The 15059-nt window shown below is 37.7% G+C and overlaps 1 protein-coding gene across 1 annotated transcript in view; it reads right to left on the bottom strand.

Annotated features, from left to right (window-relative positions):
* Nucleotides 1-11811, bottom strand: part of ADGRG7 (adhesion G protein-coupled receptor G7) — a gene marked incomplete at both ends in the record, with an annotated part of 92728 nt that extends 80917 nt beyond the window's left edge. The window contains 1 exon segment of the mRNA XM_082839239.1: nt 11697-11811. Within this exon segment, the coding sequence (XP_082695365.1) occupies nt 11697-11811 (115 nt within the window).
* Nucleotides 11812-15059: the final 3248 nt, after the last annotated feature.

The following is a 15059-nucleotide window of genomic DNA, read 5'->3' as shown; positions in this document are numbered from 1 at the left end:
AATATTCCAGAATAAATGACAGACACCAAATCACAGATTCAGGAATCTCAGAGTCAGAGAACACTAACCAGGATGAATATTTAAAAACAAACAAACAACAACAAAATAACCCCTACACTTAGGCATATCCTATTCAAACTTTAGAAAATCAAAGACAAAAAGATCATTTCAAAAGAAGCCAAAAGGGGGAAAAAATACCTATGGAGAAACAAGTATAAGAATTATACTGGAATTCTCAGAAATCATGCAAGAAAAAGAGAATAGAGTGAAATATTTAGTGTTGAATGAAAAACAACAAAGAATTCTGTATCCAAGGAATTATCCTTTAAAAGTAAAGGAGAAATAAAGACATTCTCAGACAAAGAAAAATTGAGGGAGTTTGTCAGCAGTAGTTTGTCACCATTTCTGTCTTGCACGAAATGTTAAAGGGAGTTAATCAGAAAGAAGGGAATGATATAGGTCAGAAACTTAGATCTACATGAGAAGAGCATTAGAGAAGGAATAAATGAAGGTAAAATACAATCTTTTAGTTTTTTATTCTTAATTGACCTAACAGATAAGTTTGTTCAAAATAATAATAATAATGATATATGAGGTGATTATAGCTTATGGATAAATGAAGTGAATGACCAAAAAAATGTTATAAGGAAAGAGAAGGAGGAATTGGGAATACTCTGCTATAAGGTACTGGCATCACACACGAGGCCATATATTGTTAATAGAAAGTAATCGTAAATGTATATTGCAAACTCTAGGATGCTCCTAGGCATTCACCCAAATAAGTAAAACCTTGTGCCCACACTAAAAGCTGCACCTGTACGTTTACAGCAGCTGCATATATAATCACCAAAAACTGGAAGCAAGATGACCTTTAATAGGTGAATGGATTAAAAAAAACCCTGTATATTCAATATATCTGTACAATGGGATATTATTCAGCCATAAAAAGAAATGAGCTATGAAGCCCCCAAGAGATATAGAGGAATCTTAAATATATTTAGCTAAGTGAAAGAAGCCAGTCTGAAAAGGCTACATACTGTATGATTCCAAATATGTCAGTCTGGAAAAGCAAAACTACAGAGAGAGTAAAAAGATCAGGGGTTAGGGAAGGGAGAGATGAACAGGTGAAGTGTGGTGGATTTTTAGGGCAATTAACTATTCTGTATGGTCCTGTAACAGTGAATATACATCATTATGTATTTGTCAAAATCCATAGAACTGTACAACACAGTGAACCATAATATAAACTATGTATTTTAATTAATAATAATGTATCAATATTGGCTTGTCCATTGTAACAAAAGCAACATACAAGTGTAAGATATTGATGACAAGGGAAACTATACAGGGGGAGGAGTGATGAGAGAGAGAGTAAATGGGAACTCTCCGTACTTTCTGCTTAATTTTTCTGTAAACCTAAAACTGGTCTAAAAATAATTAGTTTTAAAAAAAATAAGATATGGATCCTGATCTCAAAGTGCTTACATTCTAGCAAGAGAGATTTAATTGTAACTGTTGTGTGACAAACTTCTCTATGTGACCAATGAAATATGCAAATCTTCTTAAATTATAAAATACTTCAAATACACAAGGTATGGAAAATAATAAAACATCCCCAACTACCCACACCAGTTTTAATAGATAGCAACTTTCTCTCAGATTTGCTTCAGATTTTTTGAGCAATGAAACTAGAAAGAGCTGAAATCCTTTGAATTCCTTTCTATTAATATTCCTTTACCCGCCTACCTAGAAGTAACACTATTTTGAAATTATCTTTCCCATCACATTTTATACTACTGTATGTCTAAGATAATCAGTATGTAGCATTTAAAAAAAATACTGATGACTATTTTAATGGTTACTGTTCTATCTAGGTATTTTCCCCTCCTTTTGGAGTAAATTTTGGTCATTTACATTTTTTTAAGAAAATTATTACTTGACCAAAGTTTTATACTAGCTAGGATAAGGTTTTCCATGGTATTTGCTTATGTTTTTCCTCATTAGTTACTGTTTTTTGAAATCACTGTCTTATTTTTTTAATATATTTTAATAGGTAATATATTCAAAGTTGAAAATAACATTTGTTCCCATCTCCAAATATACACAAATAATTTCTATTCATTTTTTCCAATCTTTCTTTTCACAAGAATAAGCAAATATGAATCTATAGTCTTATTTTCTCCCTCTCTTTTCTGTAGCTTGCTCTCGCACTTAATGGATGTCAAAAAATCTTTTCACAGCAGTTTACAAGAGAACTTCCACATCTTCTTTTACAGCTGCATTATATTCCATTGTGTGATTGTGCCCTAATTTAACTAACCACTTATTGATGACACTTTTATTGTTTTCAGTTGTTGCTTCAAAATTGCATTCTACACATTTCATTTTGCCATTGTACAAATTCATCTGTAGAATTTATTTCCAGAAATGGAATTTCTGAGCCAAAGAATACACATTCGTCTTCTTGACAGTTATTACCATCTTGCCCCACAGGGGTTGTACTAATTTGTATCGATATTTTCACCAGCAACGTAACCATATGCAGGGTCTGGGACAACATGCAATAAAGACCAATCTACCATTTACATAAAAGTAAACGCAAAACTCTAATGCTATGATAAACATACCTTCATAAGGACCTGAAAATCCAAGTCTGAATTTAGAAATCGTGGGTTCCTCGAAGCCCTATGTCAGAAGGTGAGAGGCCCGCAGCTGCCCCTTCTCTCTCCATCTCCGTCTTGTCCCACACTCAAGGGGCCCTGCGCTCACACACGCAGACACCCCAGCCCATACCTCAAGCTCTTTTCACAACACACTGTGAACAGCCACCCCTCGTGGTCAAGGAAGCACAGGCAGCGTGGCTGACCCTCCAGACGATGAGTGGGAAAGGCAGGCACAGTCCCGGGAGGCGGAGCAGGGCTTCTGAGGACCCATGCGTAGGAGGAGATGCTGGCTCTGGGTGGGCGTGTCCCCTTGGCCTCACAGAGAAGTAGTATTTTGCTTAAAGGGTCGCGACCCTTTTATTTTTGTATGTGTTGCTTAATTATGCCTTTTTTTTTTTTTGTCTTAATGAATCTCGCTGGAAATGTATCTATTTAAATTCATCTTTTCAAAAAACTAGCTTTTGGTTTTGCTGATCTCCGCCCTTTTTTCTTTGATTTCCATTCCATTAATTTGTCCTTATTTTTATGACTGCCAGACATACTTCCTTAGAATTTAGTCTTTATTTTTTTAACTTCTAAAGTTAGAATCCTTAAATCACTAATTTTCACTCTGTCTGGTTTTTTAATATGTACATAAAGCTATAAATGTCATTCTAACTATATTTTTAGCTGTGCCACAAGTTGTGATACAGGGTTTTTCCCCTGAATTTTTAAATATTTTGTAATTTTCATTTGATGTCTTCTTTGAATTATTTAAAACAATTTTTATACATTTATTAGAATTTTCTTGGTTATTTTATGCACTGCCTTCTAATTGTATTGCATTGTATTCACAGAACATAATCTATAGGATTCATTCTTTGGTACTCACTAAGACTTTCTTCTGAAAATAATATATACTCTCTATTTTCTGTGGCAATTCGAATTTATAAATCCACTAAGTCCAGTTTGTTAGTTATGTTTTTCAAATTTCTGAATCCTTACTGATTTTCGCTGCTTGACCTATCAGTTTCTTACAGGAAAGCATTAGACTCAACCACCCCGATTGTAAAGTTGTGTATTTATCTGTATAATTCTGCCCTATTTTGCTTTATATATTCTGAGTCTGTGTTATTTGATGCATACAGGCACAGGATTATTGATTCTTCCTTGTTGAATTACTTCTATCTTTGAGTAATAAAACTCTCATTCTCATAGTATTTTTTGCCTAAGTTCTGGTTTTCGGATATTAATGTTGCTAACTCAGCTTTCTTTTGCTTTGGATAGTATTTGCCTGGAATTGGTTTTATCATCATTTGCTTTTCACCTTTTTGTGTCATTCAATGTTCTGTGTTTCTTATAAACAGCAGGGGTTACATTTTGTTTTGCTTCAATGATATCCAATATGACAATACCTTTCCTTAAACAGATGAGTTTGAAGTACTTAAACTTGTTGTGTTTATTATTTCTACTATCTTATTTCATGTTTTACCCCCTACTTTGATGTCTTCAATGGTATTATTTTCTTTCTTTCTTTCATTGTTTTCTAGTACAGTTGCCCCTCAGCATTTGCAGGGAATTGGTTCCAGGATCTCCACAGACACCAAAATCCACGGACACTCAAAGTTCCTTTTATAAAATGATATAGTACATTCAGCCAGCCCTTCATATCTGCAGATGTGAACCCATGGTATAGAGGGCCAACTGTATTTTAGTGCCACCTTGTTTTTAAATCTCCTGTAACGTTAGCCTTTTAAGATGTAGAAAGCAATCTATAACTATTTAAATCTACCAAAAAGTTTGTCAGTTTGTTTGCCCTGATAGATTATATTTGTTCCTTCTAGGTTCAATTTATTGATTTCTGAAGTATATGATTTAATCTTTCTTTCAGTTAGGGTCTATGAGTGACAGATTCTCCAAGGTTCTCCAAGATTCTCAAGATTCTCAAGGTTCTCCAAGATTCTCCAAGATTCTCAAGACCTGAAAAGGCTTTTATTTTGCCCTTGCTCTTGTCAGTTTGATAAGGTATGCAATTCTGGGTTGACAGCACTTGGAGGATATTACCCCACTGTTTTCTAGAATTTGTTGCTGTTAATGAGAAGTTTTTCTTGATCTAACTGTTATTCCTTTTTAAGTTTTCTTTATCTGATGTTCTGCAATTTTACCATGATGTGGATTTATTTTTGTTTTCCCTGCTTGAGACTCAGTCATACTTCAATACAAGTAAATTCTTAGTCTTTATTTCTTCCAATGTTGCCTCTCCCGTATTCTCTCTATTCTTTTCTTCTGGAATTTCTGGTAGACCCTGTTGAAATTTAGCCTTATATATTTCAAGTTTCCTAATCATATTTCAAAGTTAACATCTCTTTATATTGTTACATTATATTATAGGTAATTTCTTCAAGTCTTCCATTGCTGTACTTCTCTAATGATTTCTAATCTCCTTTTAAGTCTACTCATTCATTTTTTTAATTATTACTATATTTTTCATTCAAGAAACACTATTTGGTTCTTTTTCAAATTCTTTTATCCTTTTAAAAAAGTACAAACTTTTTCTTTTATTGTGATTTTTCCTCCTGTATTTCTAACTTTTAAATCATTTTTTAAATACTTTATATTCTCTTTCAGATTGTTCTGTTAAATCCAGTTCAGGAAAAGTTAATGCTATTGGCTGCATTTAATGTCTCTCCAACATCGTGGTTCATTTGTAATTTTGGTCTGTAAACTCACCTTTATCTTACTTACTGCTCTTCCATGAGACTTTTATGGATCCTATTTGTGAAAATATTTCTACAGGGAAATTTTGCAGCACTTCTGTTATTATCTTGGGATACCATCAGTAGTAGTCTTAAACTAGTTTCGGGATAATGTCTCACTGGGGGTTTCGGCACTGAAGGTAGGACAAATTCAGATTCTGTAGCCTGGGGTTTCAATTACTTGTGGTGACTTTTCTTTTCCTACTCATGTCCCTGAACAGATGATAGAGTTATTTAATACTTCTCTGGGTTAGCGAGTAGAACTTTTCTAACCTTTTCATGGTTGAGGCAACTTTTAGAGCCTTTAGGGGTTATCCCTGTGGCTCAGGTCCAGCTTTCCCACTTGACACAGGAATGGAAGTCATGCTTCCTGTGTCCATGTGTGCATTGAAGCCACAACCCCCAGTCTCTATGGCTTATGCCACTGCCTCACCATTATGGTATTGACTTTTCTCTTTGCTTCTGCCACCTGGAATTTCCCTTCAAGAAAGAAAGACTGCTATATATTTGAATTATTTTTATATTTTATTCATAATTTCTATGTGTTTGTAAGTAGGAAGGGCACGTATCCATGTCTATTCAGCCTGCCTTTTTGCCAGTCAAGAGTCATTCCTTATACTTAATGAGTGTTTTGACTCACTTTAGATAAGGTCTATGGTTTATATCTCCAGGTCCAAGCACAATGCCAGATACATAGAAGGTACCCCCCAAATTTTGCTCATTGGCTTCTTTTCCATTTACGTTTTGGTTGAGCTATCCACTCTTGAATCATAATCACATTTCCACACCTTGTGCTCTCCAGTTCAAGATGCTATCATCTGAAATAACTAAATTACCCACAAAATATAGCAAAAGTAGTATTAGTATTTTTAAGCCTCTCTGTTTTAAGTAAAGAAAGTCAGATCCAGAAAGATTATGTGCCTTGTTTATATCCTATAACTAGGTTTTTAGAGTTATGGTCTCATAAAAGTGACAGTAGCTCTTCATTAGCCCAACTTCCTCATTCTATGCAAAGAGTACATTCTCCATTAATAGTAACTCTTTCCAGAGCAATAGCTGGTTGGTAGCTGAGTGGGGACTAGAATTCTGATCTCTTGGTTAGTAATCAACTGCTCCTGGTCCCTCCTCACAGTGCCTGCCTTTACCACAGGGATAACAGGAAGAGTGAGCATCAGCTTCATTTTATTTGAGAGTCCATACACTGGAACATACTTAATAGTAGTATTTTTCTTTTATAACACCAGTGTGATAATAATAATAATAATTCCTTATATTCTTTTAAATTGTAATAAATAATACTTCGAGGAATACCAGCTCTTTTTTAACACCTTTACTACACATCATGGAAAATTAAGTGCAGAACATATGTGACACTCACATTTCATGCTGCTTGAAAAAGTAGCAGAAAATATTTGAAATTCCAAATAGAAAACATGAATTAAATTTCTTCTCCTAAACTAGATAAAATTAGAATCTGTTTTGAAAAGTCTAGTTTAAGTGGGGGAATAAAAAATATCTTTCCTTAGTCAAAGAAATTCCATCAGGAAACTCTAGTGTCTAGCTCGGAGTCCTTAGGGGTTTAAAAATCCAGGGATCTGTCATTTTTCCCAGACCAGGAATTTGAAATATCTGGGTGAGGATAAAGTTTATTCTTAAATGAGAGGACAATGTTTATGAAAGTTTATTCCATGATGGGGAAAAAACTTAAATAAAATACATAAAGTATAGACTTTACTTAAGGTAAAGGTTGTTCAATGTTAACAACCTGGTTACATATTCCAATAAACTGCTTCAATGTTTTAATAAAAATTTCCCCAATTGTCTAGTAATTATAAATATTGAAAAACAAATGCAGGGAGATATGGCAGTTCTTAGAACTGTTCCTGTTTCTATTTTGAGCTAATCAGTTGAAATTTATGATTAAACCTACTGTAGACTTTCAGTTTGATAGGTTGAGTTTCAATCCAAAGGTCCAAACTAGATCAACGGCATCTTTTCAAGGTATATTTCAGGGAGTGGAGAAAACTATGCACTAAATTATCAAAAAATACATAAATGAAAAATAGTAGCTAACATTTATTGAGTGCTTACAGTGTACTAAGTATCATCTTAAACCTGTAAACATATTAACTAATTCTCACAACAGCCCTATAAGATAGGATTTATTATTAATAATAGGAAAACCACAATACAGAAATGTTGAGTAACTTGCTCCAGTTTACACAGTAAGAACCAGGCAATCTGGCTGCACGGCTTTTTTTCCCCTACTCATGTATTTTTCCCCAACTCTCATGTACACACTCTACACCAGATGTTCTTCAGTAACATGTGTTATCAAAACCCTGTGGGTGGGCTTCCCTGGTGGCGCAGTGGTTGAAAGTCCGCCTGCCGATGCAGGGGACACAGGTTCGTGCCCCGGTCCAGGAGGATCCCACATGCCACGGAGTGGCTGGGCCTGTGAGCCATGGCCGCTGAGCCTGCGCGTCCGGAGCCTGTGCTCCGCAACGGGAGAGGCCACAACAGTGAGAGACCCGCGTACTGATAAAATAAAAATAAAAAATAAACCTGTGGGTGGGGTTGAATTCAGAATGTCAAGTAAAAATATCTAGTACCTGAAAATCAAGGAAAATTTCACTAAACCAAGGTCCTAGTCTCTTAATTTAAGAAAGTGACTTGTAGGACTTCCCTGGTGGCGCAGTGGTTAAGAATCCGCCTGCCAACGCAGACACCACGGGTTCGATCCCTGGTCCGGGAAGATCCCACATGCCGCGGAGCAACTAAGCCCGTGCACCACAGCTACTGAAGCCCACACGCCTAGAGCCTGTGCCTCGCAACAAGAGAAGCCACCACAATGAGAAGCCCACGCACCACCACAACAAAAACAACAACAAAAATTCGTCATGAAGGACCTAGGGGCAAGATGGGAATAAAGACACAGACCTACTAGAGAATGGACTTGAGGACACGGGGAGGGGGAAGGGTAAGCTGTGACAAAGTGAGAGAGTGGTAGGGACATATATATACTACCAAACGTAAAATAGATAACTAGTGGGAAGCAGCCGCATAGCACAGGGAGATCAGCTCGGTGCTTTGTGACCACCTAGTGGGGTGGGATAGGGAGGGTTGGGGGGTGGGATAGGGAGAGTGGGAGGGAGGGAGACGCAAGAGGGAAGAGATATGGGGATATACGTGTACGTATAACTGATTCACTTTGTTATAAAGCAGAAACTAACACACCATTGTAAAGCAATTATACTCCAATAAAGATGTTAAAAAAAAATCCAGGAAAAAAAAAAGCAGCTATTTTCCTGATTCATAAAACAATTGAAATGTCAAAAAAAAAAAAAAAAAAAGAGTAGCCCCAGCTCGCCACAACTAGAGAAAGCCCGCACAGCAACAAGACACAACGCAACCAAAAATTGATGAATTTTAAAAAAGAGAGAATCTTTTAAGAAAGTGACTTGTAAAACGGGATCATCAACTTAAACATCACTGATTCTGATGTTAAAATAATGTATGCCCCTCAGCCAATTACAAAACAAAATTTCTTCCTCCAAAAAATCCCTTCCCTTTCATAGGAATTATTTTCTTGATTTAAAGAGTGATTATATGAGGAAGCAAGAAGGGAGACAGGTAAAGCTACAGAACAGAGATTTACAACAACAGGCTTAAAATTGAATAAAAGTACAGCTGCCTAAAACCCAGCTTCCTCCATCTTGGAAAGACTTCTCTGGACTTTTTTTAAACCCCAAAATGCAACCTGCCCTCCAGGAACAGTCACGTGAGTTTGATTTATTATCAAGTTTGCCTCTTGGGGGAGTATGTAATTGAATAAAATGAAAGCCAAGCAACTGTAACATGGGTATAGTAATAACTGCCTCAGAGACAGTTGTCAGGATTAAATGAGGGAAGGTATGTGACGTTTTTTAGCACAGTACCTAGAATACAGTAAAAAAAAATTAACAGTAAGTTTTATAAAAATGAAACATATAAATAGTATACATGTAGCCACATTGATGTTCACTCTATAGCCAAACAACAGCGACTTCTAATTGAAATTTACTTACTGCAGAATTTAAATTTTTTGGTACTTTTTCTACACAGAGGCCATTACTTTTTCATAGAAAATAAAAGCGAGAGAGATATAACTTGTTTATATAAATATGTTAAACCTAAACCATAGATATATATATATTCTGTTTATATTGAAAATAAATTTTGAAGGCAGTAAAATTAATTTACCCCAAATTTTATGTGTATGTATGTGTTTATGTATATTTTTCCTGAGTAAGACATTCATAGTTTTCATCGGTTTCTCAGAGATATCCATGACCCTCCCCTTAAAAAATAAGTTTAAAAACAATTCATCTCTATGCCCAGGTAAAGGGACTAAAGTGAGAGCGTTCAATACTTCCATGACATGGGACGAGAAGGGATGGAAAGGGGCGGAGGAGAATGACTGGAGAGGTAGGGAGTGAAGTGGAGAAGCCAGAATTTACCAACTAAGACAAAGTTTGAATACAGTGCACAAAGCAAAACAGTAACAGCAAACAATACCGGTCCTTTAATCTTTCTCTTTAGATGGTACTGCAAACCCCCTCCTTTTCCACTGGGTTTACCCAAAAACTGAGGGATGTCCCTCAGAGCCACTTCAAAAAAAATCAGCTAGAGCAAGGAAACGTTTGTCTTTTCTGAGGAGCTGGTATGCTTTTATTGTTAAACATGGGTTCTTTATTATTTATTATCGTGCGTTTGGGGTCTTAGCCCTCAGGAAACACACGGATATGTTTTGTATTTATTTTTAGCAACTCCTTCTAGCCTTTGATTTTCATTTACTTTCTATCCCCAAACTTGTCCTCTTCCTTACAGTGTTTTTGTACTTTGGTCCTTGTTTTAATGGTTCTATCGTACCTGTGTTCTTTATAACTCACCACAAATTTCCCTTTAAAAGTAGATGTCTTGTAAAGGAAGAAAAGGAGGGAAGAAGGGAGGGAGGGAGGAAAGGAAGGAAGGAAGGAAGGAAGGAAGGAAGGAAGGAAGGAAGGAAGGAAGGAATGTTCTTAAAAGTATACCCTTTAAATAAGGTCTTGTAAATTTAGCAGCCTTAATAGGGTGAAACCTATAGTTCATAATTTTTTTAAACCTCAAATTATTCTACAAACCTTAAATAAACAAAACCACATTTTCTCCAAGTTTAAATTTTACTGCTTTTATTCTGATAAATTTTTTCTTGCTTGTTCTCTAAATCCTATTAATATAATATTCTCTAAATATGTTCTTTGGGGAAAAACCAGATCTATTCTCAGCTACCACTCCATCTGCAGCCAACATATTTGACTCCTTTCGTCCTTGACAGTGGATCTTTGCAGGCATGGCTTGTGCTCCCCCAACCTTCTGTCCTCTGCAGTTACCTTCTCTGGGGGCAGACCATCTCTCCTGCCCTTTCCTGACTGGCATTATTTACCCTTACTTACTCAGTTTCATTAGAAACTGTCTCTCTGTCTCTTTTTTTTTTTACAAAAGGGAATGCTCAGCACATCCAGTTTTGGATCCCTTTATGGAAAACCCCATGGCACAAAGGAACCAGCATTAGTATTATGGAAAATCTCTGTTCTGAGTTTCTGGGGCTTTCCTTTAACATCACTGTTTACACACCATTGCCCGTCTTCACCTCCCCTTCTCAGGCTCAGCTCTGCCACATAGCAGGTGACTAACAAATAGTTGACTAACCAGGAAAATTGTTTTCTAAATGATCTTAATTTTTAACTAGTTTTCTACACCTGAAAAGTGGGAACTTTGTGTGCAAACCATAAGATCATTTTTTTTACAGTCCTAATGAAAACATTCCTAAACTTTCTTCTTGAAATGAAATTTGATTCTGCATGTTTAATAATGTGTGTGTGTGTGTGTGTGTGTGTGTGTGTGTGTGTGTGTGTGTCCATAACTATTTTCCTTCCTTGGATTTAGCTAAACAAGCCCAAACATGTGCTATGAATGATTTAAATTATTACTCGGCTATTCATTCAGTCAGGTGTTAAAAGAGCATGAACAGGCCAATTCAACTGTTGTTCGTCACCCTGCACACTTAACACACACACACACATGCATGTTACACGCATGTATTCATGTATATACAACCGTATGCTAGCCATTAATTGACTCTTGTCTTTTATATTTCATAAATGGTGGGCAGTCTCAGCCTAGACATGGTACTTTTCGGTACTGGTATATCAGGTGGCAGGGACCAAGGCTCAATACCTTCTCTTGCTCTGAATTAAACATAGCAGGATGACATTACCTCTCTGGATCCCGATTACACTCTTCCAGATGCCCAATCCCCAAATGATGGCGGTCACCAGCCCACACACAGTGGCCACCAGCACCTTGGGGTTACGCGCATGGCAGGAAGCCATGGGGAATCCAAACCACAAATCCACTGTGCTGCTTTTCTTCTTGAGCCAAGAACTTTAATCAAAAACTCTTCTAAAAAAAAATAATTCCTTCTCTCAGGGTTCTATCAGTCAGATGTCCTCATTTTTTAGGATTTTTGAGGTTACGCAGGCAGGAAGCAGTTCAAATCACCTAATAAAAGGTACACAGTCTGCTTGCAATTTCCTCATCCTTCACTGAATGAGAACATGAAAAAAGTGATTGGGGTTATGCGGAAGGAAGATAACTCAGGGCGATAAAGGAGAAAGGGAGGGAATAGCTAACTGGGTCAAAGTGTAAATGTCCTGAGAAGCAAGGAAGTGGGGAAGGGAACAAAAAAGAAAAAAAAAAAAAGAGAAGTCAGGAAGGCAGTGGACCTGGGGATCACCTATGGTTCAGCTTCCTGTGTTTTGTTAGGAGGCTCTAGCAGAGGTAGACCAGCAGGCACTCCAGACTGTCCACTGAGGTCGAACAGTGATGTCCACTCATGATTCCAGTACTTGCACGTCTTTAAGAAGCCCATACTTTGACAGCTACAGTTGGTGAGTGGGCATTACTGGCACATGAATTTTGAAAAGCACTGAAGTCAGCATTACGGCCCATCTGTTATGGGCTGAACTGTGCTCCCCTAAAAATTCATATGGTGAAGTAGTACCTAGAATATGACCTTATTTGGAGATAGGGTCATTACAGGAGGTAATCAAGTCAAAGTGAGGTCATTAGAGCTGTCCCTAACCCAATATGACCAATGTCCTTATACAAAGAGGAAATCTGGACACAGATATGCATAGAGAGAAGAGGATGTGAAGAGACATGGGGAGAAGACAGCCGTCTACAAGCCAAGGAAAGAGGATGCGAACAGATCCTTCCCTCCCAGGCCTCAGAAGGAACCAACGCTGCCAAATGCCTTGATTTGGGCCTTCTAATCTCCAGAACTGCTTAACAAGAAATTTCTGTTGTTTAAGCCACTCAGCTGTAGTACGTTGTTACAGCAGCTGTAGCAAACCAATCCACCATCTGAGTCACTGTCAGCTGGTGTCTCTGCAGCTGCAGCTCTGACCCTCTCCTGCCCAGAGGCCCATGTTCTTCTTCCCTACCCCTTCTCCACTCTCAACTGCAAGAATGAATGAATGCATGCAGTTAGAGTTCTGTTCCTGGTAGATTCAGATAGGTTTTACAAAAGAGGACACATTTAAGCTGAATTTTTTCAACCCCCAAACAACTATGTATTTTTCCCTGTTCTCTACAACGCTCACTTCATCAAAACAAAGCTTGCAGGGGACACACACATAAGCTCTAAACTTTACCTCACCCAGGGGTTTCAGAAAAACATACCAGTGTATCCCAAAATGGAAGAACTTAGAGGCAATGTTGCCAAAACACAAAATAGATGAAGGTGAATCCATTATCTCATTTACTGTGAATAGATTAAAAAATATCTGTTTCTGATATGTCTACATGTACATGCACAGAAAATGTCTGGAAGTGTACATAAAAAAATTCCTCTTGGGAATCTGAGGGATCTGATGAGAAATGTATTTTTCATTTTACACCCCTTTTATGATTTGAAGTTTTCACCTTATACCTTTATTATTTTTTCAATTATTACAATAATAAATATATCTATTATTTCTTCAGTAATAAAGGGAATCATTTTCAATAAATAGAAAATGTAAGAAAAAGAATACCAAGCACTATGCTATGCACTTTACATATCTGTATCTCATTTATAAATATGTACAATAACCCCATGGAACAGATACTGTTACCCACTGCGTGAATGAAGAAATGAGACTTGGGTGGTATTGCTCTCAACAGGAGCTCTGTGGTTAAGGAAATCTGGATGACACTAGGTGACATAAAGGTAACAGCTTTCTTCAATTCTAGGATTTCTCAGAGCCTTTCAATGTTCAAACACCTTGTGAATTATCAAGTTGCCAGCATTATCTGACCACAGAACCCTCTTCTCGAGAAGAATCTCTCAGAAATAGCATTCTTAGGAATATGCTTTGGAAACACTGTCTTGCATGAATATCTGCAGAATGGTCGCAATTGAACTGTATGACTATAGGCACTGATCATGGGCTCATGTTTGTCATGTGGTAATGGTATTCACCTCGTGTAGGGTTCCAGATTTTTTTTTTTTTTTTTTTTGCGGTACGCGGGCCTCTCCTGTTGTGGAGCACAGGCTCCGGACGCACAGGCTCAGCGGCCATGGCTCACGGGCCCAGCTGCTCCGCGGCATGTGGGATCTTCCCGGACCGGGGCACGAACCTGTGTCGAACCCTGCATCGGCAGGCGGACTCTCAACCACTGCGCCACCAGGGAAGCCCCAAGATATTTTGAAGGGGTTGTATACTGGTGACTGAAAACTGACTTTGGTGGTGCTCAGACATTTTTTCTTCCACACCTGACAGAAGTGCTGGAATTCTGGGATGTTACAGTGGCCATAGCTTTTTAGTTCTTTCATATCTTTATCTATAGGCCAACTATCCAGCTAGGAACTCTAGAAATTCATAAAACAGAAGAAATCCCTAGGCACAGAAATTTAGATGTTGACATTTATATAACAGCATGAATTTCAATTGGTTATAGACAAATATATAAAGTCATCAATTTATATACACACACATATTAAGATGACAAAGAAGGAAAGGAAAAGAACTAAACAGGGAATAATTCATTTATTCATTCATTCTACTCATGCAGACGTCACGCTACATGCTGGGGATAAAATAGTGAACAAGAGAGGCAAGGTCCCTGCTCTCACATAGCTTACACTCAGGGAGGCCTGGATTTGTACTGACTTTGTCTCATTTGCTCTGTAACCCAGGACAAGCTACATAAGCTTTTGAATCTCTGTTTCTTCATATTTTAAACAACCTATCTGAGGCCTTTTGTTCCTGAAAATTTCAGTCCTAAAGTCACAGTTGAGGAAGCCCAGCACAGATTTAGAATCCAGCGGGGTAAGGAGGGGATCCACAATGGGGGAGGGAAAAAGGCGGGGGAGAGCCTGGCATGAGATGTCAGACCCCAAGCAGGGTGAATAAGGCATCCATGTGATGGGGAGAGGCAGCCTGGCATGAGGCTTCAGAAGCAAGGGGTGAGGAAGGTGTCCAGGTGAGAGATAGCCCCATGTGGGAAATCAAAGCTACAGCAGAGAGAGGAGGGCAGTCCTTCAGAGACCGAGAGGGGTCAGGAAGACATCTTCATGGGTGGACTGGTTGGTGTG

Source organism: Leucopleurus acutus, assembly GCF_964270905.1.
Source record: "Leucopleurus acutus genome assembly, chromosome: 5".
Classification (NCBI taxonomy): domain Eukaryota; kingdom Metazoa; phylum Chordata; class Mammalia; order Artiodactyla; family Delphinidae; genus Leucopleurus; species Leucopleurus acutus.
This window is presented reverse-complemented; position numbering and strand designations above follow the sequence as displayed.